Genomic DNA, 26,291 nt, shown 5'->3' with positions numbered 1-26,291 from the left:
ATCCCTAACAGCTATTTTTAAACAATAAATGAACATACATCTTTGGCTTCGTGAATAATCCGTAAAACAAAACAATCGCTGACGTCCTGCCATTTTCTCCAGTCTCTTATTCCTGAGCAGACAGGTGACATGCCATGACATGGACAGCGGAGTGTAAACATAAGTTGTTAATGAAATGTAAAGCTAGCTATTTATGGATAATTAATTGTACGTTAGGTTTAAAATAAAGTGCAAAACCTACGTCCCAAACCGCCTGACGCTATCTTGTTACCACGCATTAACTGATTAGCTTACATTGTCACCAGCTAGCTAGTGTAGCCGGTATTTAGTTAGCTTAACGTTAGCTATCCGTCAAAAGCAACCAACCGTTGACATGCTATTTAAATGGCGCTAACAGCTAGCTAAGTATACAAAGTGCCAGGTTCTTATTTACCAACACTCATTCACTTCGCCTTCTCGTCACTTCTTGTCTATCAGTGCCGCAGCCTTGCTCTCCATCATCTGCCAACATCATTCTCCCTAAGTGTTAAAACGGACGTGTAAAAAAAAAGAAGAGCGCTCACTCTGTCCCGTTTCCAGGTGCTGTGATTAACCATCGCGAACAGCAGTCGGGGGAAAATACCCGGGGTCCATTTTGCAGACCAGACAGTGACTGCACTTCAAAATAGACGATCTATGTGCGGACAATATCACCTCCTATTGGGGAGACTTGATCTTACACCTCTCTTTTTTTAGCTTACAACAGTTTATTCTGCTTCTTTACTGTTATGGGTATGATTTTTACACTTATAGATATAAGTAGCAGTAGTATAGTAGTAGTAGTACATTTCATTTAGTCAAATAAGGATAATAATGTTGGATCCATGCTTTTCATTGTAACATATTTACTACTTAAAGTCTCTCAAAAAGCTCTCTGTCATTACAAAATAGAAAAAAAATGTTTTATTTTGTTAACAAAGAAGTGCTAGATAACCATGAGCAGTAACAATAATTAAAACAGGTCAGGCTTGAAGTGCAGAGATCTCAAATGCACCAAACAAACACAACTTCAACAGAGAAAACTCAAGTTTTGAAGTAATCCCGATAACTTGATCACCACATTGACATTAATAAGAATTCTGTTACACACACACACACACATCTCAGTGCTGCTGTGAAATGCCTACAGCAGTTTGAGTCCTCATTTCAGAATTGCATTCATTACTCAAACTGCCAAATTAGGCTAGGCTTCAGCTGTCAGCAGGGTTGCTGGATGTCCTAACATCTCTTTCTTTAATTGGACAAGTCAATCTTCTTCATACACACTCCTTTAAAAAAACAAACAAACATTAGTTGCAGCCCAGATTTCTGATCACTGGATTCAAAAGTTTGTGGCCTGAAACAGAAGACAGTTTCTCAGACAGCTGTGATTGTTTTTCTTTTTCCTCTGAACAGTCTCCAATATTGGTTTCGTACAGTGTGAGCGAGCCCGGTTCCAGACCTCTGAATAACTGTCTACATTTTTTATTTGTTCAGAGATTCAAAAAATGGATAACAAATAATGAAGTGAGTGAAACAAACGTCAATTCAGTCTGATGATCAGACAAAAGGCTACACAAAGGCGTAGGGTTTCCTGGCTTCATGGATGTTCTGATGGACCCGCAGGTTTGAAGCTGTGTGAAACTTTTTACCACAATCCAAACAGCAAAATGACTTCTTCTCTTTCAGCTCCATCATACCACACGTTTTGAGATGATAGCTATGGGCGACCCTTTTCCCACACGATTTGCAAAAATATGGCTTTTCCCCTGTGTGCGTCCTCAAGTGAACATTGAGATTTGAACTTTGAGCAAATGATTTCCTACAGAAACAACACTTGTGTGGCCTTTCACCTGTGTGAATTCTTAAATGCACAGCCAGATGGTCCCTACGAGCAAACTTCTTGTCACATTCGTGGCATTTAAAGGCCTTTTCTCCCCTGTGAGTCTCATCCACATGTCTGATCAGATCAGAGTCCCTGTTAAACTGCTTGCCACAGAAACGGCAAGCCTTTTCGTCCTTCCGGGCTTGTTCCTGCTGTGTAAAAGCGGTGTCACTGAGCCTCGGACCACAAGAGGGCAAGCTGTCGCTCCCATGCCATTCATCATTATCATTCAATGTCACAGTTATAGTGCTCCCAAAAGTTGGGAACAACTGGCACTCAGTCTGAGTTGTTGTTTCTGAATCAGTAAGTCTGACTTTGACATCCTCAGAGGAATCATCCTCCAGGTGTGGAATAATACAGAGATCCACATTCTCCTCTTTCACCTGCTGGGAGTCATGGGTCTCATTTTCCTCCACAATGGGAAGCTGGTCTGGCTGCTGTGAAGGTAAAGCCTCCTCAGAGACTGACTGGGTGTCTAAAAGACAGAGAAGACACATGCTATGATCTGTTAAATAACCCAGTAATATCCAGTGGTGGAATGTAACTAAGTATATTTACTCAAGTACTGTACTTAAGTACAAATTTGAGGTACTTGCACTTAACATGACAATTTAATCTTGTGCCACTTTCTACTTCTACTCCACTACAACATTACACAACAATTATTTGACAGCTATAGTTACTAGTTATTTTACAAATGAAGATTTTTGCACACACGTGAAAATGTACAAGTACAGCTGATTGCTATAATTACAGCTGATGAATGTGATGGTTCCAGCTTCACAAATGTGAGGACATGCTTGTTTTTTGCCTGCTTTGTTTCTTTTGAATTATTTCAATTTCTTTTTCTTTTTCTTGAGACTATTGTTTGGGCAAAGCAGGGATTGTGAAGGTGTCACTTTGGACTCTGGGAACTTGTGATGAGCACTTCTCATTATTTTCTGAAATTATTGAGAATAAGAAATTGAGAAATTAATCAGCAGAATAATCCACGGTGGAAATTATCATTATTTGCTGTCATATACAAAATAGTAAAAGTTACCTCCACCTCAAACAACTAGGCTACAACAGGAAAATACTGTTTTTATATTAATGCAGGAGTGATAATAATCTACTGGTATAATATACAATAATAAAACAGTCGTTGGGAAAGTTGGGTTGGTCGATCAAACAACATCCTTGTGGAGTCGTAGGATGCTGACTACCTGACAACACTGGACCTGAACCTGTTGCCCATCTGTTACCTAGCAACGCTATACGGCTACATAGCAACCGTCTAGAGGCTACATTAAAGAGGACACAAACCTGCTCTGAATAATATTACTTCAGGTTTTAAAACGGTCAGCTGCTCCAGCTGCTTTTTCAGCTGGTTGACTTCTCTCTTGGAGCGGACAGCTTCATCCTGATACTCTGCTATCGTCTTTTCAACAAGTCCAAAGATTTCCTCGGCGGCCGCTGCCAGTCGCTCGTTGACCAGCAGTCTGAGCAGCTGCGTCCCCGACATGACGGAGCACCGGCTAACGTTACCGGTAAATGTGGAGGGTGGCACACCGACTTTCAAGTGAAGAAATAAACTCCCCGGGAACTGAAAGCCGCACAGTTCCGTAGAAACAAACCAAGGCAGTAAACGTGACTGGATGATTAATGTTCACCAGCGCCCCCTGCTGCCTCGGATGGTTTGTGGTATGTTCTAGTAATCACAAACCGTGAAAAACAAATGGTCAACTAGAGAAAGAAGGGCATTATGTATAACAGATTCTAGAGAGAGATCCCTCCAACAAATGTTTATTATGCTTCTGTACAATACAACAAACAAGGTTCTATGTGAAGTTTTCAGAAAATCATGGCAACACTGCTTCACTGCTCCTCTTCCCATCCATTCCCTCATGAGCTCTCTTTACCCTGAAGGAAATAATTCTGAGGAGATAACGGAAGTGTGGAGGGGAGGTGTTCGTCTTTTGGGACAGTTTATTTGCTTCTCCAACATAAATTAAAAAAAACAAAACATTTGCTCCAGATGAAGCAGTCAAATCATAACTTGACATAGTCCAACATTTGAATAGCATCCACAGAAACTGGTGAATACAGTTTGTTATTCAGCTGAATATCAAAATATTTACAAATGAATTGCTTTTGCGAGAGACTGTGGTTGAAACAAGCCACTCCTAAATACTGGATGCACATTGTATTGATATATATTTCAAAAGATATTTGGTGTCATGAAGACTATGCTCTCATACAGCTTCAACTTTTCTCTTCTGACTCCTGTCTTTGCAGTTTCTCACTGATGTGTCGTTTCCATGACTCGTGAACCTCCATGTGCACCTTCAGGTCTGAATCTGTGTGAAAGGTTTTGCCACATGTTAAGCAGCGGAAGGACTTTGTGTTTTTGTTTTGTGTCCCTTTGCAGTATTTACCATGCTCACAAGAGGAAAACCTCTTGCCACATTTCTTACAAAAATATGGTTTCTCTCCAGTATGCTGTCTCATGTGAACATTACGACTAGAGGTCTGACTGAATGTTTTGCCACAGAAATCACAACTGAAGGGTTTTTCACCGGTGTGAACTCTCACATGCTGAACGAGCTGGGACTTGTGATTAAACTCCTTGTTGCATTCAAGGCATTTAAAGGCCTTCTCCTCTTTGTGAATCTCATACACGTTTATTGTTTTTGGTGCGATTTTGCATTCATTCTGCTTTTTGCATAATTTGAAATGTTTACTCAAGGCAAAACTTTTCCCACATTTAGCACAAAAATATGGTTTTTCCCCAGTATGCACCCTCATGTGAACAAGACGACTTGAGTTCTGAGTAAAGGTCTTGTCACAGTAATCACACTTAAAGGGCTTTTCACCTGTGTGAATTCTTGTGTGCACAATTAGCTGGTACCTTTGTTCAAACTCTTTCTTGCACTCCAGGCATTTAAAGGCTTTGTTCCCTTTGTGACTCTTGTATACATGCCTTATAAGATAAGAGTCCCTCTTAAAACGTTTGCCACAAAAACGGCAAAACTTTTCTTCCCTTGGAGGCTGTTCCAGTTCCACAAAGACTTCAACACTATGACTCTGATGAGGCGACGATGACCCATCACTTTCATTCCATTCGTCGTCTATGCTTTCGTCTACACTCACAGTTACAGCAGTGGAAGATGTGAACAGCTCAGAGTTAGTGGTTGGTTCTGATTTAGGAAGTCTGACTTCAGCATCGTTGGAAGTGTTAGTCTCCATGTCCGGACTGATACACTGATCCACCTGCTCCTCTTTGACCTGTGGGTGCTCTTGGCTCTCAGTTTCCTCCAGAACGGGAATCTGTTCCACCTTGATGTCACATCGCTGCAATGAAGGATGAAGTGCCTCAGAGACCGACTGCACGTCTAAAGGACGGAGAAGACACGATATAACCCAGTAATATTTAACACAAATATATTTGTACGTCTGCAAGTAAGATGAGTTTTAGTCAGATGTTTTTAAAGCGTTTTCACCGCCATTACAGTTTAATTCATGTTCATGAAGTTGCATGATTTCCTCCAGCGACTTCGCTAAAAAGAGAAAACATTTGGAGTTTGTCACATAAAGTTGGGAAGTACAATATGGGCTAAAACAACTTTGTCGAGTCGTAGGATGTTAACTATCTACTACCAAACAACTCCAGCAGCTCCTGTGTTTGCTAGCACCACTAGCTGTAGCCAATCTGTTACTTAGCAACGCTATACGGCTACATAGCAACCGTCTAGAGGCTACATTAAAGAGGACACAAACCTGCTCTGAATAATATTACTTCAGGTTTTAAAACGGTCAGCTGCTCCAGCTGCTTTTTCAGCTGGTTGACTTCTCTCTTGGAGCGGACAGCTTCATCCTGATACTCTGCTATCGTCTTTTCAACAAGTCCAAAGTTTTCCTCGGCGGCCGCTGCCAGTCGCTCGTTGACCAGCTGCGTCCCCGACATGACGGAGCACCGGCTAACGTTACCGGTAAATGTGGAGGGTGACGCGCGGACTTTCACGTGAAGAAATAAACTCCCCGGGAACTGAAAGCCGCACAGCTCAGTAACATATAGAAACTAACCAAGGGAGGTTACGTGAGTTAATGCTTCCAGGTCAACGTCATGACGCACATGATTAATGTTCACCAGCGCCCCCTGCTGCCTCGGATGGCTCTCTTCTTCCATATTTTGTGCAAGTTGCCACAAATACTGAACAATGAATGTTGATCAATTAGAAAACAAAGTACATGTATGCATTACAAATATTGAGAGGGCTTACTAAAAAACAGACTTATTTAGCTACTGTACACACCATAAATGGCTTACCTTAGTTTTATAAAAACACATCGTACCTTGAAGGCTTGGAATCGAATCGCGACATTTACATTTGTAGTGTGATGTGACCATGAACAGTTCCCTGACCACACTGATGAACTGCCTACTTAGTTCTTTAGTGGGCCTATGGTCGATAAACTTCTCAAACATTGTTACCCAAATGAGTCACAATAGGATACTGAAGTGTCCACCATAAGAACATTGATAATCACTTTGCTTCTTGTGAGGAAAAAATACATTACATTCACATCTAACTTTTGAAGACACAATCTCAGTTATATGTAACAGCAGTGATGTCACAGCCTATCTCTATACCACCTGAATACAAATTATATGTTAACAGCAATTGTAAACGGAGCACATATCACTAATCAAGCAGTTTTAGTGGATCATGACAAAGCTGCTTCACTGCTCCTCTTCCCATCCATTCCCTCATGAGCTCTCTTTACCCTGAAGGAAATAATTCTGAGGAGATAACGTAGTAGAGTGGAGGGGAGGTGTTTGTCTTTTGGGACAGTTTATTTGCTTCTCCAACATAAATTTTAAAAAACAAAACATTTGCTCCAGATGAAGCAGTCAAATCATAACTTGACATAGTCCAGCATTTGAATAGCATCCACAGAAACTGGTGAATAGTTTGTTATTCAGCTGAATATCAAAATATTTACAAATGAATTGCTTTTGCGAGAGACTGTGGTTGAAACAAGCCACTCCTAAATACTGGATGCACATTGTATTGATATATATTTCAAAAGATATTTGGTGTCATGAAGACTCTCATACAGCTTCAACTTTTCTCTTCTGACTCCTGTCTTTGCAGTTTCTCACTGATGTGTCGTTTCCATGACTCGTGAACCTCCATGTGCACCTTCAGGTCTGAATCTGTGTGAAAGGTTTTGCCACATGTTAAGCAGCGAAAGGACTTTGTGCTTTTGTTTTGTGTCCCTTTGCAGTATTTACCATGCTCACAAGAGGAAAACCTCTTGCCACATTTCTTACAAAAATATGGTTTCTCTCCAGTATGCTGTCTCATGTGAACAATACGATTAGAGTTCTGACTGAATGTTTTGCCACAGAAATCACAACTGAAGGGTTTTTCACCGGTGTGAACTCTCACATGCTGAACGAGCTGGTACTTCTGATTAAAGTCCTTGTTGCATTCAAGGCATTTAAAGGCCTTCTCCTCTTTGTGAATCTCATACACGTTTATTGTTTTTGGTGTGATTTTGCACTCATTCTGCTTTTTGCATAATTTGAAATGTTTGCTCGAGGCAAAACTTTTCCCACATTTAGCACAAAAATATGGTTTTTCCCCAGTATGCACCCTCATGTGAACAAGACGACTTGAGTTCTGAGAAAAGGTCTTGTCACAGTAATCACAATTAAAGGGCTTTTCACCTGTGTGAATTCTTGTGTGCACAATTAGCTGGTACCTTTGTTCAAACTCTTTCTTGCACTCCAGGCATTTAAAGGCTTTGTTCCCTTTGTGACTCTTGTATACATGCCTTATGAGATCAGAGTCCCTTTGAAAACGTTTGCCACAAAAACGGCAAAACTTTTCTTCCCTTGGAGGCTGTTCCAGTTCCACAAAGACTTCAACGCTATGACTCTGACGAGGCGACGATGACCCATCACTTTCATTCCATTCGTCGTCTATGCTTTCGTCTACACTCACAGTTACAGCAGTGGAAGATGGGAACAGCTCAGAGTTAGTGGTTGGTTCTGATTTAGGAAGTCTGACTTCAGCATCGTTGGAAGTGTTAGTCTCCATGTCCGGACTGATACACTGATCCACCTGCTCCTCTTTGACCTGTGGGTGCTCTTGGCTCTCAGTTTCCTCCAGAACGGGAATCTGTTCCACCTTGATGTCACATCGCTGCAATGAAGGACGAAGTTCCTCAGAGACCGACTGCACGTCTAAAGGACGGAGAAGACACGATATAACCCAGTAATATTTAACACAAATATATTTGTACGTGTGCAAGTCAGATGAGTTTTAGTCAGATGTTTTTAAAGCGTTTTCACCGCCATTACAGTTTAATTCATGTTCATGAAGTTGCATGATTTCCTCCAGCGACTTCGCTAAAAAGAGAAAACATTTGGAGTTTTCACATAAAGTTGGGAAGTACAATATGGGCTGAAACAACTTTGTCGAGTCGTAGGATGTTAACTATCTACTACCAAACAACTCCAGCAGCTCCTGTGTTTGCTAGCACCACTAGCTGTAGCCAATCTGTTACTTAGCAACGCTATACGGCTACATAGCAACCGTCTAGAGGCTACATTAAAGAGGACACAAACCTGCTCTGAATAATATTACTTCAGGTTTTAAAACGGTCAGCTGCTCCAGCTGCTTTTTCAGCTGGTTGACTTCTCTCTTGGAGCGGACAGCTTCATCCTGATACTCTGCTATCGTCTTTTCAACAAGTCCAAAGATTTCCTCGGCGGCCGCTGCCAGTCGCTCGTTGACCAGCAGTCTGAGCAGCTGCGTCCCCGACATGACGGAGCACCGGCTAACGTTACCGGTAAATGTGGAGGGTGGCACACCGACTTTCAAGTGAAGAAATAAACTCCCCGGGAACTGAAAGCCGCACACCTCAGTAACATACAGAAACTAACCAATGGAGATTACGTGAGTTAATGCTTCCAGGTCAACGTCATGACGCACAGCATTAATGTTCACCAGCGCCCCCTGCTGCCTCGGATGGCTCTCTTCTTCCATATGTTGTGCTAATTATCACAAATAGTGAAAAATTAATGTTGGTCGATTAGAGAACAAAGTACATGTATGTATTACAAATAAAAAGAGGGCTTACTAAAAAAAATACTTATTTAGCTACTTTACAAACCAAAATGACATACTTTTTTTTATAAAGACAAAGTATGAAAAGACAACTTTTACAGTTTATTTTCCTTATTTGCAATGATTGATTGTTATTTTATGAACAAAGTGAAACTGCAAACCCTCAGAACAACCTTGAAACACTGAATGGCACAATGGGATTACTGCTTTGTTTCTTTTCCAAGTTTACTAGTTGCACTGTGTGAAGATGTGGCTATTTGTATAACCCAACAGCACGTTTCAATAAGCTTTACAGGCCCACATCAACAACAGTTCCTGACTCAGCCCAAATGATCCGAAGACAAGGAAACACCTTTAGGATAAAAGGCAAAAAATGGAATTAACTTGGGGAGTGGAACTCCAGAGAGAGATCCATCCAACAAATGTTTATTTTGCCTGTATACAACAAACAAAAAGTTAAGGCTTGGACTCCATATGTAAATGTCACGATTTACATGCAGTGTAATGTGAACGCAACTGCTTCAATGACCACACTGATGAACTGCCAACTCAGCTTTTTAGTGGGCCTATGGCCAATAAACCTCCCAAACACTGATTTGCTTATGTTGAACAACTTTGACGAGGTTTTGAACTTGTTCTCCAAGCACCCTGTCAAAGCAACATAAGAAACAAACTTGAAGAACGTGGATAATCACTTTGCTTTTCATGAAGAAAAAATACATTACATTCACATCTAACTTTTGAGGACACAATCTCAGTTATATGTAACGGCAGTGATGTTACAGCCTATCTGTATATACAAGTTGCATATTAGCACCAATTGGGTGGTGGGAGGAGGGAATGGGGGATGAGGAGGGTGTAGGTTATTTGGAACAGTTTATTTGCTTCTCCACCATCAATGAAAAAAATAACATTTGCTCCAGATGAAGCAGTCAAATCATAACTTGACATAGTCCAACATTTGAATAGTATCCACAGAAACTGGTGAATACAGTTTGTTATTCAGCTGAATATCAAAATATTTACAAATGAATTGCTTTTGCGAGGGACTGTGGTTGAAACAAGCCACTCCTAAATACTGGATGCACATTGTATTGATATATATTTTAAAAGATATTTGGTGTCATGAAGACTCTCATACAGCTTTAACTTTTCTCTTCTGACTCCTGTCTTTGCAGTTTCTCACTGATGTGTCGTTTCCATGACTCGTGAACCTCCATGTGCACCTTCAGGTCTGAATCTGTGTGAAAGGTTCTGCCACATGTTAAGCAGCGAAAGGACTTTGTGCTTTTGTTTTGTGTCCCTGTGCACAATTTAAGATGATGGCTACTGGCAAACCTCTTGCCACATTTTTTACAAAAATATGGTTTCTCTCCAGTATGCTGTCTCATGTGAACAATACGATTAGAGTTCTGAGTGAATGTTTTGCCACAGAAATCACAACTGAAGGGTTTTTCACCGGTGTGAACTCTCACATGCTGAACGAGCTGGTGCTTCTGATTAAACTCCTTGTTGCATTCAAAGCATTTAAAGGCCTTCTCCTCTTTGTGAATCTCGTCGACGTTCCCAGTTTCTGGCGTGATTTTGCACTCATTCTGCATTTTGCAAAATTTGAAATGATTGCTTGTGGCAAAGCTTTTCCCACATTTAGCACAAAAATATGGTTTTTCCCCAGTATGCACCCTCATGTGAGCAAGACGACTTGAGTTCTGAACAAATGTCTTGTCACAGTAATCACACCTAAAGGGCTTTTCACCTGTGTGAATTCTAGTGTGAAGTATTAGCTGGTACCTTTGTTCAAACTCTTTCTTGCACTCCAGGCATTTAAAGGCTTTGTTCCCTTTGTGACTCTTGTATACATGCCTTATGAGATAAGAGTCTCTCTTAAAACTTTTACCACAAAAACGGCAAGACCTTTCTTCCCTTGGAGGCTGTTCCAGTTCCACAAAGACTTCAACGCTATGACTCTGGCAAGGCGACAATGACCCATCACTTTCATTCCATTCGTCGTCTATGCTTTCGTCTACACTCACAGTTACAGCAGTGGAAGATGTGAACAGCTCAGAGTTAGTGGTTGGTTCTGTTTTAGGAAGTCTGACTTCAGCATCGTTGGAAGTGTTAGTCTCCATGTCCGGACTGATACACTGATCCACCTGCTCCTCTTTGACCTGTGGGTGCTCTTGGCTCTCAGTTTCCTCCAGAACGGGAATCTGTTCCACCTTGATGTCACATCGCTGCAATGAAGGATGAAGTTCCTCAGAGACCGACTGCACGTCTAAAGGACAGAGAACATATCTGCTGTCAAATTACACAAGTGTGATGTTGAAACTTGAAACCTCCAGCACACATACAGTGAACCCCCCCCACATGTTTCCTGTCTGTCTCTACGCCTTCAACTGTCCAGTAAAGGCAAAAATGCCAAAGAACTATCTTCACTTTTTCCACCTCTCTGGGCTTGCAGTGAACATAAGCAGTCCCTGCTCCTCATGTCTTACCTTCAGAGGAATGAAAATCCAAAGATACATCCTTGGTCCTGTTGTTTTCTGAATCCTGTTGAAAATAACTTCCCGTCAGTGAGTATTTATGGTGTAGGCACGACACAATGAACACTATCAGGTGTGATTGAACTAAATTACTATTACAAACAGTGCTATAAAAGTGGATGATATACTTCAACTAACAATTACTTTCATTGTCGATAAGTGTGCAGATTATTTACCAGATTCATTGTTTCAACGTTTGGTCTCTTAAAATGTCAGAAAATGCCCTTCAGATTTGTTAGAAGATATTCAGTTTACTATCACTTAAACCAAAGTAAAGCAGCAAATTCTCACAGCGTGAAAGCTCAAAGTGTTTTTGCTTGAAAAATAACTGATATGATTAATCACATATTAAAAATACTTGTAGATTAATTAATTAAATGTTCAACTCTGATATAGTTTGAATGCCAGTTAAGCTAGCATCGTTTCAACCACCTACACTGTGCAAGTATGTCAGGTTTTGAGATGAGACGACCTCTTTGGAGCCTGTTTCAAGATGTTATAAAAAATAATTGATAATTAATTCATAGCTGACAACACGGCTAGCTAATTAACTTTGATCACTCCGTCTTTATCATTAACCCAATTTACGAAAATAACCGCCCAACAGTACAGTGTTTTGTCATGTAGGTATTTCAACCTTCATAACTAAGGTTTCTTGCAAAAAATAAACAGAAAGACACAATAAATATATGCTAATCTGGACAAAGTGTGATCAACATCAACACTCACCTCCGTCTCACCTCGCTGTAGCGCGCACGAGGACACGCCGACGCTCGGGACAGCCGTTGGCGTCAGAAAACGGTGCATCGCGTCGGTCCTCGGCTGTCCGTTAACTGTGTAGTCCTCCGGAACAAAATGCTCCGAGCATACAATATATTTTTTCAGCTCGCCCGGAGGAGTGTTTACATCGATGTTCAAGGCGAACAGCCATAGTTTCAGCCGCTCGGGTTCCCTCACTGGAAGGCGGTGAAACGACAAAGCAGTGCCGGTCTTTGCTTTATTTCTGCATGTCTTCACGGCGCAGGAGTGAGGCATAGTATAACAAACTGCCTCATCGTAATATTGTATGTATGTATGTTTGTATGCTAACGTTAGCCTTCTAGCTCAGCACTTGCACTGTGGTTCTTCTCGTGGATGAAGTTTGTCAAAACAATCACCGCTGACGGACCCTACTTCCTGGTAACGTAAACTGCGTCAGCGTCTACATGCGCGCACATAAAACAAGTAGTCCCAAACCACCGACGAAGCGTAACGGTCAAAACCATCAAGAAAAATGTTAAAGCTAGACTAACAAACGCAGTGCAGCTGCAGAAAGTCTATTTCCATACTTTCTCTGGATTTCAGTGGGGAAAAAAATCGTAAAATTCCCCAATAATAAGTAGCGTGTGAGATGTGACACTTGTCTAAAGTAGATCAAAACACAATAAATAATAAGCAAAAAATATAAACTCTAAATTTATAAATACAAATGAATCATAATAAATCACCATGTGGCTTTCATTTCACAACAAAGTCCCATTTGCCATCCTGAGAGAGAGAGAGAGCTGATTAATCAGCAGCTATTTTAATAATCAATTAATCCTTTTTCAAGCCAAAATTACAAACATTTGATGGTTCCAGCTTGTGATTTGCTGCTTTTCCTTATCTTGAATGGGTTTTGTACTGTTGGTCAGATAAAACAAGACATTTGAAGACGCCAACCTGGGAACTGTGATGGGAATTTTTCACTATTATTCAAGCAATGAATCAACAAATGAATCAATAATGGGGGGAATAAAATCATTAGTTGCAGCCCTGATATGGACCTAAATCTATAATATCCTAATTTCCATCATCGAAAAGTTAAAGCTTGTCTTACAACATCCTTTATGAAGGAAACAAAACGACTGTGACAGAACTCCAGACCTCAGAGTGAGATTGTAAATGATCAGATAAACTTTCTTTGGTCTCGAACATGTTTCCACAGACGTTGTAAATACTACCACAGCCTGAGGTACTCTGGGGAAACACCAGCAGCCAGCAGCATCTTCTTTATTTCCATGAGCAGCAGCAGAGCAGTGTGATGAAGGCGCCTGACAGTTGGCAGTTCCTCCTGTTTCATTATGAAGTTGTTTCAGTCAGCTGGAGGGAGCAGCCTCCATTTCTTCCTCTTTGATCTGATCTTGGCTCTGCTGCGGCTCCACGTTGGGATCCCACTCCTGTCTCTTCTGAGACTTCAGGCACATCTGCTAGACATGAAAGAACATTTACTGACTCAGATTTTGGGATTTACTCATCCTCTGCAATATAAATACGCTATGTTTTCCCTCTCAGTCTCATTCCTGTCTGTTGGGAGTCTTACTTTAGGAAAGCCTATTGGTGAAATCAATCGCAAACAACAACTTGAACGACGTCCAGGAGAAAATGTGTCCTCCTTTTTGTTTCAGTTAAACTTTTAACTTCTAAAGCATTCAATTCTTTTGAATGATTTGTTTTTCTTTAAGATTATTAAGATATTTCCAGTTTGGATGTGATAACACGCCCTGTTTGAACCTCTCTTGTTGACAGAGATCTCTTTTCCCCCTCATTTTTCTGTTTATTGACATTGTTTTCTCATTTTAAGGATATCAAATAAATGTAGTGCAGTAAAAAAGTATATTTGTCTCCAAAATGTAGTGGGGTACAAGTATGGGTCTTCTCTCATCCAGCTCTCTGCAGGATCTCTCTTTGACCAGAAAATCTGCGATTGTTTTCTCTACCAGATCCAAAATGTCATCTGCAGCCACCTTCAGCTGCTGAGTGACAAACACCCTGAGCATCTCTGACATGCTGGAGGATGTGAGGAGGAGGAGGATGGGGAGGAGGAGGAGGATGGGGAGGAGGAGGATGGGGAGGAGGAGGAGGAGGAGGAGGAGGAGGAGGAGGGGGGCAGTACGGTGTGTTGTAGTCTGTGATAATGTCAGAGGTGAAGAGGAGGGATGTGGAGCAGATGTGAGATCCCAAGAAGTGTTGCGTTCAAGGCCCGTTTAAGCATTAAGTCCACCACCAGAGCCATCATCATCCTCTTATTCATCTCATCATTGTTATTCTTCTTGTCTCATTTTGATATTTGCAGCATATAAAATGCACCAATGCTGGAGTGCCCCCTACAGGTCAAATATTATACATTTATAATAAAGAAAAGAGAATTCACTTTGCTAAACACACACAGCCCATTGGCTTTATAAGCAAATACAAATTCATTTAATCCACTTCCTAGACAATAACAGTAGTAATTGATCACATCAATAAAAACAAAAACAAAAAATGTCCCTGTCAAAATTCTTAATAAAATAATTATATTAGTCGAGATTTTATGATTGCACCCTAATTGTTTGTGAGGTTTGTACTTTTTCCCTTTTTGTGTAAGTAATGTACCTCAAACATGACAAAGTTATCAGAAAGCAACTAAAAGTACTGTGATCAGGTATATATTATTATATATTATATTCAGGCATATATTATTCATCATAATTTGAATTAGGAATAGTCCTTGTAATAAAATGCTTAAAGTTAAAGTTACAGACCCTGTTTACCAACACAATGCAGGCTGTGGATTCAACATTTCATAGTGTAAGAATCATTCATCTATAAAGAACTTTATAGAAATAAATATGATGGGAGCAGCCACCAACTTGTTCTGAATCAACCCCGGAGTGAATTCCCTCAGTAAAAACTTACACACACCCACACCTTAGTTTAACAGGGATGTAGCGACCTGTTTATGAGTATTTTCAGACACTGAGCACAAGCGCCTTCCAAGATGAGAAGTTTATTGGTTTGCAAAGAAGCCGTTTTTACAAAAGCATAAGGGGGGGGGGGGGGGGGGGGGGGGGGCATTTGGAGAGGTCTAACACAATAGTAGTATGTACCGTCTTCATCTCAACACTGGTCCAGTGCAACATCCTCAATGAGACACAACATCAGGGTCTTCTCTGGATGTTTGGGGAATTTGCATTGTGTCGTAAACACAAGCGCTCCTGTTTTTTGAGGAGCAGCTACAGCAAACAGAAAGCTGCTCTGCTGAAAAACAGCCAACAGAGAGGCCCAACACGATGCCTGGTAACATGAAAGACTGTCAGAAGATCAAAGTCACAACAGCAACAACACCCTGGTGATCCTCAGACTTGGTACATCCCGGGGGAAAAAAAAAAACACACTTGAAAAATGAAAATTATGGTTAACCTTGTTTTGCGGTTAAAAGAAAAGAATCTTTGATCCAATACTCGTTTCACACACTCCCTTGTGTCATAGAGGAGCGTACAATATGTAATATTTGTACATGTCAGAGCCGAGAACCAATGAAACACTTTCATCATTATAAAAAAAAAAAAACATTTCAAGATGCTTTCATATAAACAGCAACAAAAACAGTACGTTACCAATACAGTAGGTATGACGTTACCACACACAACCCTGCTGGTTACACTGTAATAAATAGAAATGATAACATGATTGTACAACCACACAATATATTAGCAAGAGATCAGCCTACTTCTACTCAGAGGACACATCAGACTGTAAATGGTCATGATGTCGCTGTTTTTACAACAGTCATGTAGGTTTTAGCGCTTTTTAGACATTAGTCATTGTGTTCTACTTGTTAAAAGTCCTGGGAGAATAATATCTTCATTTAGGTACTTAAGTCCATATTCTTGTTTTGTTAATGTCAGCAGTGTTCCAAGGTTGTAATTTGGTCAGTACTAAAGTGAAATCCTAGGCTATAAAAAAGGTAAACAGGAAAATAAAACGCAACCACAAGGGGAAATCTGCCCCCGAAACACGCCTGATACAGTAGGTGGAAAAAAAAATAAAAGAAAGATCATGCTTGACTGGAGCAAAAACTGGCAATATAATACCTCAATCTTTCATGTATACAAAATGCCAGGTGTTAGCTTACATGCACAACAAAATGCTTTCTGCTTGTACCTCAGCTTGGTATTCCTCATGTAAAAATGAAGCCTGTGAGGCCGCGTTCATAAATATGTACATCCAAAGTCCAAAAGCAGGGTACCATACAGACCTGGGTCAAATAAACTGTCACGTCAGATGCCCTCGATTTTTAACTGAGGGTAGGAAGGGTGGTCTATTTCTATTTCACCCTTTCTAACTGAAGTGTTTAGTTACCTGGCTATTTATCATCAGATTACAATCAGAAGGAGAATAACATTCAGCTTTTCAGTTGCATTTTTAAAGGGTTGAAGAACAATTAATATAACAGTTGAGAGCAAGAACTATTTTGTCCGAGGGTTGTTCTTCAAAAGACATGGGATCATTAGGAGACCAGGAACTGGGACATGTTGTATTTAACACTATAAACACAATATATGATGAGGTTTTCTAAGCACATGTACCAAAAACTGTTTCATTTTTACTGGAATACTAAGCAGCTGTCAGTCCCTTAAGTGGACACCAACACCTTTATTAAAGTGCACCAGTACCAAATAAGTAAGCTCAAGTACCATCAGCTTATCGTGCACCTGCACTGCACCCAACTGTGCTCGTACACAGCTGGAAAACCCACAACAGTACCAAAAACAATTAGCTAATGCAGAGTTAAACTGTGGAGCAAAACACATACACACAGCTCAGCTCCCTGCACGCACACATTCACATACCCACACACACAAAACACCCCCCCTGGTTTGAGCCCTTTAATTCAGGAAGTCTTGAATCGTTCATCTCCCTCCCCCATAATTCCTAGCAACAGCACTGATGCTGTCGATGCTGTAAACTGCTGCCAGCTCGGCCCCATGTGAGGAGCCAAAAAACGTGAATCTGTATAACACTTTAACACACATCTTGTTTCCACATCCATGAAAAATACGGCTGAGTTATGGTCATATTCTTTACATGTTGTATATTAACACGTTATTACAGGAAACTGTAGCGTTACAAATGGATGGTCACCAGTTAATAGAAAGAACACAAAAAAAAAACAGTATCCAAAAAACACATCCTGTCAACACAATTACACGTTATTATTTGTACACATTTATTCTGTTGTAAAAGTGGAGTAATGATGTATCGCATACTTTCAAACTGCCCTCTCAACTGCACTCATTTCCTGTTTGTGTCTGAAATAAACCAGCGCTTGCCAAGCAAAAACGAGGAGCTGAAGAAGACTCAGCCTGACCAACCAGGAGAAAACAAGCTCTGCTCCAGAGCAGTCGGCCTCGGAGCAGCGACCTTATTGCTACGTGAAAGGAGCTGATAAGTACTCAGTGCATGCATGTACGGAAAGCAGCCCACTGCACACAGCTGCAGCCCACTGCACAGACAGCAATGAGATGTTAAACAAAAAGGTTTCCTCGAAGTTTGCTCGGAAATCTAAAAGGAAGCTTCATTAGTGTGAGCAATGGTACGCATCACTTACAGAGTGCCCTGCAGGGAGGTCAGTGCAACTGTTCTGCACAGATGTCATGGCTTACTCCAAATTCACAGCAGCAAAACAGTGATGGGGAAAACCTTCATTAGCTTGTTAAGATCAAGTGTAAAAATGTCAAAATCTTAACGGTGTTTCTGTGCAGCCTTGTGGAAACGGTCTACCAACAACTACTCTTTGCTTCTTCACTGTGTCGAGCTGCTCAGGAAGCACCAACAAAACATGACACGGCATTAAGAGCATATGTTTGATATGAACTACAACATCTGTCTCCAGAGACGATCAGAGCTTCTCCAACCTGGTTCAAGTTTTATTGTCCTCTGTGTAGAACCAGCAGAAATCAGTACCAAAAGTCCCCTTTATAAAAGGGCCTATAGGTTGTAATGTCTTCATTAATGACAATAACTCAATCACTATAGATCAGTTATAAGCCATTAATAAGCACAGCTTTCCTGAAGCATGACCGCTAACCCTCTGGAAACAGCTGCATGGCATCTGGACCAGAATCCATTTATTAACAACTTACAAACATGTATAATTTCAGCCTTGATGCCTTATTATATATTAAGTGAGAATGTCAGGATGCTTTGTTAATGATTTATTAACATTTATAATGTAGAACTGATGGTTTGTTCAATGCTTTACCAACACTAATAACTGCATTATTACCTAATACAAAAGAAAAACAAAAAGGGATTTTTCACAACCTGGCAACCCAAAGGTTGTGCTTATTAATGGCTTATAACGTATCTTTTAAAAGCATTAATAAACAACTTATTATTCATTAATTAAGTTGTAAATTACAACCTATAAACCCTTTATTAGAAAGTGGTAACCAGGAACCTATGTAGTGAAATTCTTACTGTATGTGTTGAACTCCACAGAGCAGAGTCAGAGTTGATACTGTCGGAGGCTCAATACATTTAATACTTTGAGTTCGGCTTTGAAGATAACCTCTGCTATCACTGTGTATTTATTATAGAGACAAAACTGTCGTAATGCATATGAGACACTATTTGTTAGACTTGTAAAAACCCGCTGGCTGCATACTTCATAACATCTGTCTCAGTGTGGACAAGACGCTGATGTGGAATGATTCAGGAAATACTTAAAAAAAACAAACCCACATACTGTAGGACTGAAAATGGACTATAACAGCACCAGCCATACCACGACAAACTGTGACATTAAGTAATAATTTTGTGCATCACTATATCTTCTATGCTACTATAGAAACATGAACACTATACATTCAGAATACCACCAGGATCCGATCCCGCTTCCAAACTACCAACTGACCGTCGAATGTGACTGAAGGTTGTACTTGGAGTTTGCGCTCAGTCCATACCTGCGTACTTTGACCGCACAGTTTCTCCTAAATATGTACTAAAGAGTGTGTTGTTTTTTTTTTATGAGAATAAAGTTGCATATTGATTTAGTGTACAATTCAGGTGAGATCTGCATTAAAACAATGTGTTCTATGAGTGCGACAGCAGAGAGTCTAATTTTCAAACTCATTTAAAAGCCAGTTAACAGTCATAATTAATTCTACTTCCTGTTCACCACGCAGGACTTTCTGGCATGGGATCTTGTCATGATATAATCCTCATTTTTGTTTGGGTATTTAGGTCGGTGAGACTGCAGCGCGTTACCATGACAACTGGGATAAACCCAAGGGAGGGCAGAGGAGCGCCTACGGAGTTGGAGATGCACCAGCACGGAGAAAAGAGGGTGTAGCGCTGCGCTCTAACGTGGTCAGAAGATGGAGTTTTAGAGGATAAGCGCAATAATATACACACATCCAGCTGGGATGACTCAAAACCACCTGCAGCATTTTGCTTTAAACCAGGTTTATCTGATATGAAAACTCATGTTTCTGCCCTTGCGGGAATTCATCAAGGCTCAGATTGAACACCTTAATACTGTTAATACCAATACTGCAGAGTTTTACAGCATGTCACGGTTTGAATTAAATTTGGGATAAACCATGATCATCATCTTTAGTTTGATCCACATGCATGTTTCCACTTTATCCCATAGGTTTTGGAGGATTTGTGATTGATGAGTGGCAGAATTAATAAACATTAAATCAGATTTGGAGATTTCCATCCATAAGCAATATAGTTTGCTTTCACATTAGCTGCTAAGTGCAAGATATTTTTCTTCCTGAGTAACTGGTTTCTGGAACATCTGAGTAATTTTTCCATCCTTGAAAGCACTCCACACCTGCCTCTACCTCAGCATCCCTAAAGGATTGAACATAAAAAATGAACGTGCTATTAATAAACCGTGAGATCCCTGATCTGACAAAACTAGGGCTACAGAGAGGAAAAACATGAAAATGGGGAAAACACATTCATCCTCAAAGCATCATCATTATCATCATCATCATATCAGATCCTGGTTAAATGGAAAGGAATGGAAAGAAGTGAATGAAATGTAGAAGAAGATCTCTAACTTGTCTCCGCCGGAGGCTTTTTCCAGTCGCTATGCTGCTGCAGTGTTGCATGATGGGTTATGGATGATGACTTATGTGTGTGTGCGTGGTCATCTGCGGTCAAGTTCTCGCTTCACACACGACTCGCGGAGCAGGAAGAGCGGGAAGTTAACCGAGCTTGGTGATCTGTAGGTCTCCTTGTATCCGTACTGTGTCGATAGAGGGCAAAGATTTTACTTTGTGATAAAAGTCAAAGAGCTGGTGTCCGTCCACGAATATCCGGAACCTCTGGTGCTCGCAGTGGATCTCAATCTGCAGGGAGGGGAACACAAAAAGACGGGAAAAACAGAAAGAGGGACGAAAAGAGAAGATCAGATGACACAAATCACCAACAGCGCAAGTTGAGATTAAACATTTATAATCAATCCAAAAGAAGCAAAGACATTAACATCAGAGCATCGGATTATGGAAGCCACAGCCAGGAGGCAGTTAGCTTAGCTTAGCACAAAGACTGGAAACAGCTAGCCTGATTCTGTCCAACAGTAACAAAATGCACCTACCAGCACCTTCATCTTGTTTGTTTAACAAAAAGTGTAAAAATGACAGAAGTAAAATGAAACGGCTGTTTCTCTCTTTGTGCTAAGCTAACAGGATAATAGGCTGCTGGCTGTGGCATCATAAATCATCATCATTAACAGACAGATATGAGAGTGCTAATGATCTCAAATGAGTGTATTTCCCAAAATGTTGAACTATTCCTTTAACAACATTTTCTGAAGCAAGCATCTCTGCTTTGTAAAAACAATTCAAAATCATAATATTTAGCCAACTGTGTGTCCAACACACTCCTCGTCCTACTCAGTTAATGTTCAAGTACTCAGGCAGCTCTTTTGAAGACCAGTCTGGATAGAATAATATCAGAATAATATCAGGCTCTTTAGCTGCTAAATGCTCCACTATGTTCACCAGCTGGTCGCTAACTTTATCTACGGGGGCTGAGCAGGAAGCGTACAATGAGTTTTCAGAGTTTTCACTGAAAACAGCTGCGAGCTGCAGCTGGAAGCTACGCTGATGAGAGCCAAAAAACGATGAGCTGATAGAGTCGAGAAACCTTTCACACACATCGTAAAATATTGATTAGTGCAGCTTTAACTAAATACAGGAAACTATTACTAAACACTGGGTTTAATGAGAAGGGTGCTCTCACTTGATATCCATCTGGTAATCCTGCTTAAGGTTTAGCAAGTGCAAATCACAATCTGGACTGATACGTGTACCAAACCACCAGAACCCTGTCTGATAAATAAGCTAAAAGAGACTCCATGTCACTTTTGCTTACACGCTCTGGCTCACTTGCTGCACACTGAACCTCCACAAACCACATACAAAAATGCAGCAGTGTAAACATCTCTCCGTATTTGGTTTGGACCAAAGAAAACAAACTTTTTAGGTGTGATCCAACTTCCTGAGGCAGATCGTTTTAGATAACAGAAACCAGCCGCCCTGCTCCGAAACCACAGCACATCATGTGTCCTGTCCACATGCCACAGTTTGTTGGAAGCAATCTGCACGACAGCCTTAATCTCCAGCCCCCAGCTTTTGACAGAGTCATGACTGTGCTGACCTGCTTTGTCACGCTACGACCACAAACAATGAGACTTTATCAGAGAGCTGACGTTACATAACCAGACGCAGGGGGTCACCTCTAAAAATAACTCAAACTGGCTGGTGGTTGTGTCTTCAGTGGTTTCAGTATATTATGCATTAGTTCACTTTGGACTGAAACACATGTCAACACATATTTTTGGTCAAACACCATATGTGTTATTCATGAGCATATTCAGAATTATTAGAGCGGACAAGTCCTCAGGTCTTATGAGAATTACTCATCATGCATATGTGCTGCTGCTGCTCAACCCCCCCCCCCCCCACCTCATCCAGCACATTAACAGCTGATGCTGCCCCTAATGCAGTTAACAGACCACGAACAGGACACAGCATGTATTTACATTAGATAGATATGATGTAGCGTGGAGAACATTTCCTGTTTGTCTCTTATTTCTATACTTTTGCAACATGTGATCATCCCTCTCACAGCGGACGGCTTGTGATGCTGATGAGGATTTTAAAAGAACAATTCCAACGTTACTAATCGGTTAATCATTTAATCTATAAAAAGTTTTTTTCCAGAGCTAAAAGTGACATCTTCAGAATTATTTGTTTTGACCAACTTCAACAGTCAAAAACACAAAGATATTCAATTTTATTTTATTTATATACCACCAAACCACAACAGAAGTCCGCCTATCTCAGGCCACTTTTCTTATAGAGCAGGTCTAGACCGTACTCTTTATAATTATTATTATTTACAGAGACCCAACAGTTCTCACCATGGGCAAACACTTGGCGACAGTAGCGAGGACAAAACTCTGATAAACCATAATAACAAACCATGATAAACTGATATTCAGATATTCAAGTTGCAGTGATTTAAAACAGAAAAGTATGTGGGTGGGTACTGGGATTGGGTCTTTTGCACCTTATGTTGACTGCCTTGTTCACACTGCTTACATGTAGCACCATTGGCACCAAAAAAAACGAGGTCAGACGACACGTCGTGTGAACAATTATTATCTTCAAGCATACTCCAGCCTTAAGTATTCAAGGGTGGATTTCCCCATTTAAACTTATTCTATTCCATGTAATTCAATGGGTCTCATTTTCATAGTTTAGGCCATCTGTCCGTTTGTCAAGTCAGTTTTATTTAGTTTGCCCAATATCACAAATCACAAATTTGCCTGAAGGCGATTTTATCCTCAGTTCAGATAAGGTGATCATGATAACTCCGTGACACAGCTTCACAACACATGTGCCTTTTAAAACAATATGGTCGAGACCGTGGAAGTGATTATACCTAATTCCATTAGATTTTGTAGTGCCGTTTCCGGATCAACACTGATCTTCTTTTCTAACAGTAGCTGCATGTGCAAGCATTTCCACAATGCACCCAACGAATATAAAACACCCCTGCTGAGTAGATTCACCTTTGATTTCACTTTGAAAATAGTCGGTTTAGATAAATAGTTTCCCTGGGGATCTATCTATTGATCTGTTGTCTGATCGTCTGACCGCTTCTGTTCCTTGCCTTTATGGACTCTTTCTGTGGAGCCAAATCACAGCAACAAAAAATGGCCAAATAAGCTCAAAAGGAAATAAGATCGAGGTTGTACAAGAATAGCTCTCAACTGTAACCACGATAATGAAGAACATGTCTGAAGGATGTCCGGGGAAAAGACAGCATCCCGCAATCCTCATAAAAAGCATGTGTGTTCAACAAGACCCAACAAAAAAAAAAGCTGAACCCGCTCACAAACTGGGAGCACTACTCTCATCTGGGATGAATACAAAAACGATGTTTACCCTAAAAGGCTGATCGGGGATGAAAGGAAAGTAGGCGGTGGACGCCTCCTCTCCCATCCATTTCCCAGAGATGCGGGCGCTGCGCATAAACTGGCGGTCAGTGAAGCGGGCGGTGAGCTTCAGGGCCACGTCATACGGATGTTCCTCCTTCTCTGAGTCACGGCCGCAGGTCAGACTCACGTCAAAGCTGATGGGGGGGTTGGGGGGTGGGGGTGGGCAGAAGAGTCAGACAGGCAACATATGAGTCCAATAACTAATCTGGGATCAGTCAAATGCATAATTCTGCTGCTGCTGTGTAAAACCAAACCAATTGTGTGTTAATTATGCATAATCCCTGCTGCTACATTGGGTTTAACCCCCCCTCACCCCCTCCCCCTTCTTTTGTGCGAGTGTGTAGATTACAGTAACAAACTTGCAACAAAGGAAACAGTTGTGCATCTGTAGGCCAGGACGTTCTCATGAACTCTGGCATGAAGACTGTGCTGCCAGCAGCAGCAGCAGCAGCAGCCACTGAACATGATGAGGTCATGGGGATGTTTCTAAGTTTGTTTCTAGGAGTTTCCATGTAGAGTGAAGACACACCCAAACAAGTCTCCTTCACTAGCCCCCCCACCCCCACCCCCCTTTTTTTCCCTCCCTGCTGGTTGGGGGGGGAACGCCCTGTCTCTGCATACTTAAAGAAGTCACTATTCTCTCTGGCTGCCCACACATTACTCACACTGTCCTGGAGTGGCTGTGCAAGTCTGACTGGCCTGTAAGAACAAAAAGCCCCTCTCTAAAAAACACCCAGCCTGCATACAGAGGACATGAAATAGGTCTGACTGTGGTGATACAAGGCAAGGCTCCAGATAAGGAGTGCGTGCATGCATTGTTGAGTGTTATCTTACCCGTCTGGCTCCAGGTCGACGATGCCCATCACTATGATCTTCTTCCCTGGCCGCATGCCGCCCCGGATGCGCCCGCTGAATGGCACCGTCTATGCAAAGTACAATGAATTTATTAAAGCGCATCCCGGAGCGTCAAACGGGGACATTTAATGAGACCTTTAAGGCGTCTTTCATACCAGGAGACGTGACAAATCCTCCTTGTCAGGTGAGATGAGGCCGGGGTTCCCCAGCGAGTCGTTCAGATGGTCGTCCTCCACATTCTTCAACACCAGTGACAAAAGACACAGGATGCAAACCGTCATTTATCGCTCCATCAGGTAGGAGATAAACTGGCCTGGCCGGGGTTTGACACCCAACATGAGGCTGCAGGCCTGTTTATCAATAAATACACACAGTGTGGCCTTGCACGCGGCTGTTCCCAACAATGACGAGGTGGCAGCAGACCTGACATGTCGTTCTCAGGGATCCTGTCTCGAGCCGTGTGGGGTTATAAATAACGGACCCTCGTAAACCTGCAAACTGCGATGTAAATGCGCACTTTGAGAGCACCGGCTGAGCGGCCTAGGTGAGCTCACGCCGCCGACACATTTCACCGTAACGTTACCTCCTCGTTACCTCCTCGTTACCTCCGCGGCCACACAGGACAGAGGAGTCGCCTCGCGCTCTGAATGCGCACGGCGCTCCGTATTTACAATAAGCGGCGGATAATCGACACACCGGTGCGCTTAAATCAAACCCACAGGCCGCCACGCACTGAACATAAACACAAACACAATTAACCTCCGCCCCGGTTCCCCCGAAGCCCCCAAAAATACTCACTATTCCGTCCTTCTCCGCTGCCTGCACCGCCATCTTGAGCAGAATAGCATAGGATGCTTATTATCGGAGCAGAGGCAGCCCTGCCGGGGGAGTGCGGTGTGTCAGCGTCGTGGCACTGACTCAGGAGGATATTCCTGCTCCTGCTCCTATTCCTGGGTCTCCACGTCTGAAGCGGGCCTGCTGACACAGAGAGCTCAGCCGCCTAGCAGGACATCCCTCCGCTCCACCGCCTGCCTGAAATGGGTGGATATGTGCTGACGTATGCTTTATAATAATTACAGACCAAAAGCTTAATCCCCGTCTGTTGGAGGAGGCTAATCAGACAGATCTCCCTCAACCCTTCACCCAATTAGGCAACGCGCTCTTTGGGGTTTTTATTTCTAGATCGGAGCAACAACCCAGTTTATGATTCAGACCGAATGGACCGGCTGGTGTGCGCGCTCCAGACCGCCAGTCCACTTCATGTGTGACACAGTGGGGCTCTGTCCTAATTGGCCAAAGTGTGCACGCTCAATACTTTTGAATGATTAAACAATACTGTAGGCCTGTGAGGCCGCAGCCAGCTAAAAATAGCTACAAATAGACCCGTTTCTGCTCAGTCGTGAGCTGGAACATTAATTGCTTTTCAGTGAATGAAGGGGACATTCACATTGTCTCCCTCTCATTGACTTTTGCACAAACACCCCCTCCCCTTACTATCCATTCCTGTGCATGCAACCCCCTCATTGTGTGTGTGTCTTTCAGGCTGGTCCCTCGTT

The 26,291-nt window shown here is 41.7% G+C and overlaps 5 protein-coding genes across 5 annotated transcripts; all 5 read right to left on the bottom strand.

Annotated features, from left to right (window-relative positions):
• Positions 1-1,590: 1,590 nt before the first annotated feature.
• LOC139294567 (zinc finger protein 235-like) lies at positions 1,591-3,407 on the bottom strand. The gene is made up of 2 exons (XM_070916482.1): positions 3,209-3,407; positions 1,591-2,378 (listed from the first exon to the last, which is right to left on the bottom strand). The coding sequence occupies exons 1-2, from the start codon at positions 3,405-3,407 to the stop codon at positions 1,591-1,593; spliced, it is 987 nt and encodes a 328-aa protein (XP_070772583.1).
• Positions 3,408-3,681: 274 nt separating this feature from the next.
• On the bottom strand, positions 3,682-5,849 carry LOC139294566 (zinc finger protein 239-like). Its single transcript, XM_070916481.1, has 4 exons — positions 5,663-5,849; positions 5,036-5,277; positions 4,634-4,852; positions 3,682-4,507 (listed from the first exon to the last, which is right to left on the bottom strand). Exons 1-4 carry the CDS (start codon positions 5,847-5,849, stop codon positions 4,148-4,150), a joined length of 1,008 nt encoding a protein of 335 aa, XP_070772582.1. The 3' UTR covers positions 3,682-4,147.
• A 782-nt stretch (positions 5,850-6,631) lies between these two features.
• LOC139294564 (zinc finger protein OZF-like) lies at positions 6,632-8,721 on the bottom strand. Its single transcript, XM_070916480.1, has 2 exons — positions 8,523-8,721; positions 6,632-8,138 (listed from the first exon to the last, which is right to left on the bottom strand). The coding sequence occupies exons 1-2, from the start codon at positions 8,719-8,721 to the stop codon at positions 7,009-7,011; spliced, it is 1,329 nt and encodes a 442-aa protein (XP_070772581.1). The 3' UTR covers positions 6,632-7,008.
• A 677-nt stretch (positions 8,722-9,398) lies between these two features.
• On the bottom strand, positions 9,399-12,374 carry LOC139294563 (oocyte zinc finger protein XlCOF20-like). Its single transcript, XM_070916479.1, has 2 exons — positions 12,308-12,374; positions 9,399-11,299 (listed from the first exon to the last, which is right to left on the bottom strand). Exons 1-2 carry the CDS (start codon positions 12,372-12,374, stop codon positions 10,170-10,172), a joined length of 1,197 nt encoding a protein of 398 aa, XP_070772580.1. The 3' UTR covers positions 9,399-10,169.
• An 8,201-nt stretch (positions 12,375-20,575) lies between these two features.
• On the bottom strand, positions 20,576-25,633 carry LOC139294505 (galectin-related protein-like). Its single transcript, XM_070916415.1, has 5 exons — positions 25,534-25,633; positions 24,891-24,974; positions 24,715-24,803; positions 23,828-24,014; positions 20,576-20,719 (listed from the first exon to the last, which is right to left on the bottom strand). Exons 1-5 carry the CDS (start codon positions 25,564-25,566, stop codon positions 20,576-20,578), a joined length of 537 nt encoding a protein of 178 aa, XP_070772516.1. The 5' UTR covers positions 25,567-25,633.
• Positions 25,634-26,291: the final 658 nt, after the last annotated feature.

Source organism: Enoplosus armatus, chromosome 12, assembly GCF_043641665.1.
Source record: "Enoplosus armatus isolate fEnoArm2 chromosome 12, fEnoArm2.hap1, whole genome shotgun sequence".
Taxonomy (NCBI): domain Eukaryota; kingdom Metazoa; phylum Chordata; class Actinopteri; order Centrarchiformes; family Enoplosidae; genus Enoplosus; species Enoplosus armatus.
Note: the sequence above shows the minus strand (reverse complement) of the source record. Positions and strands in the feature narration are given on the sequence as shown.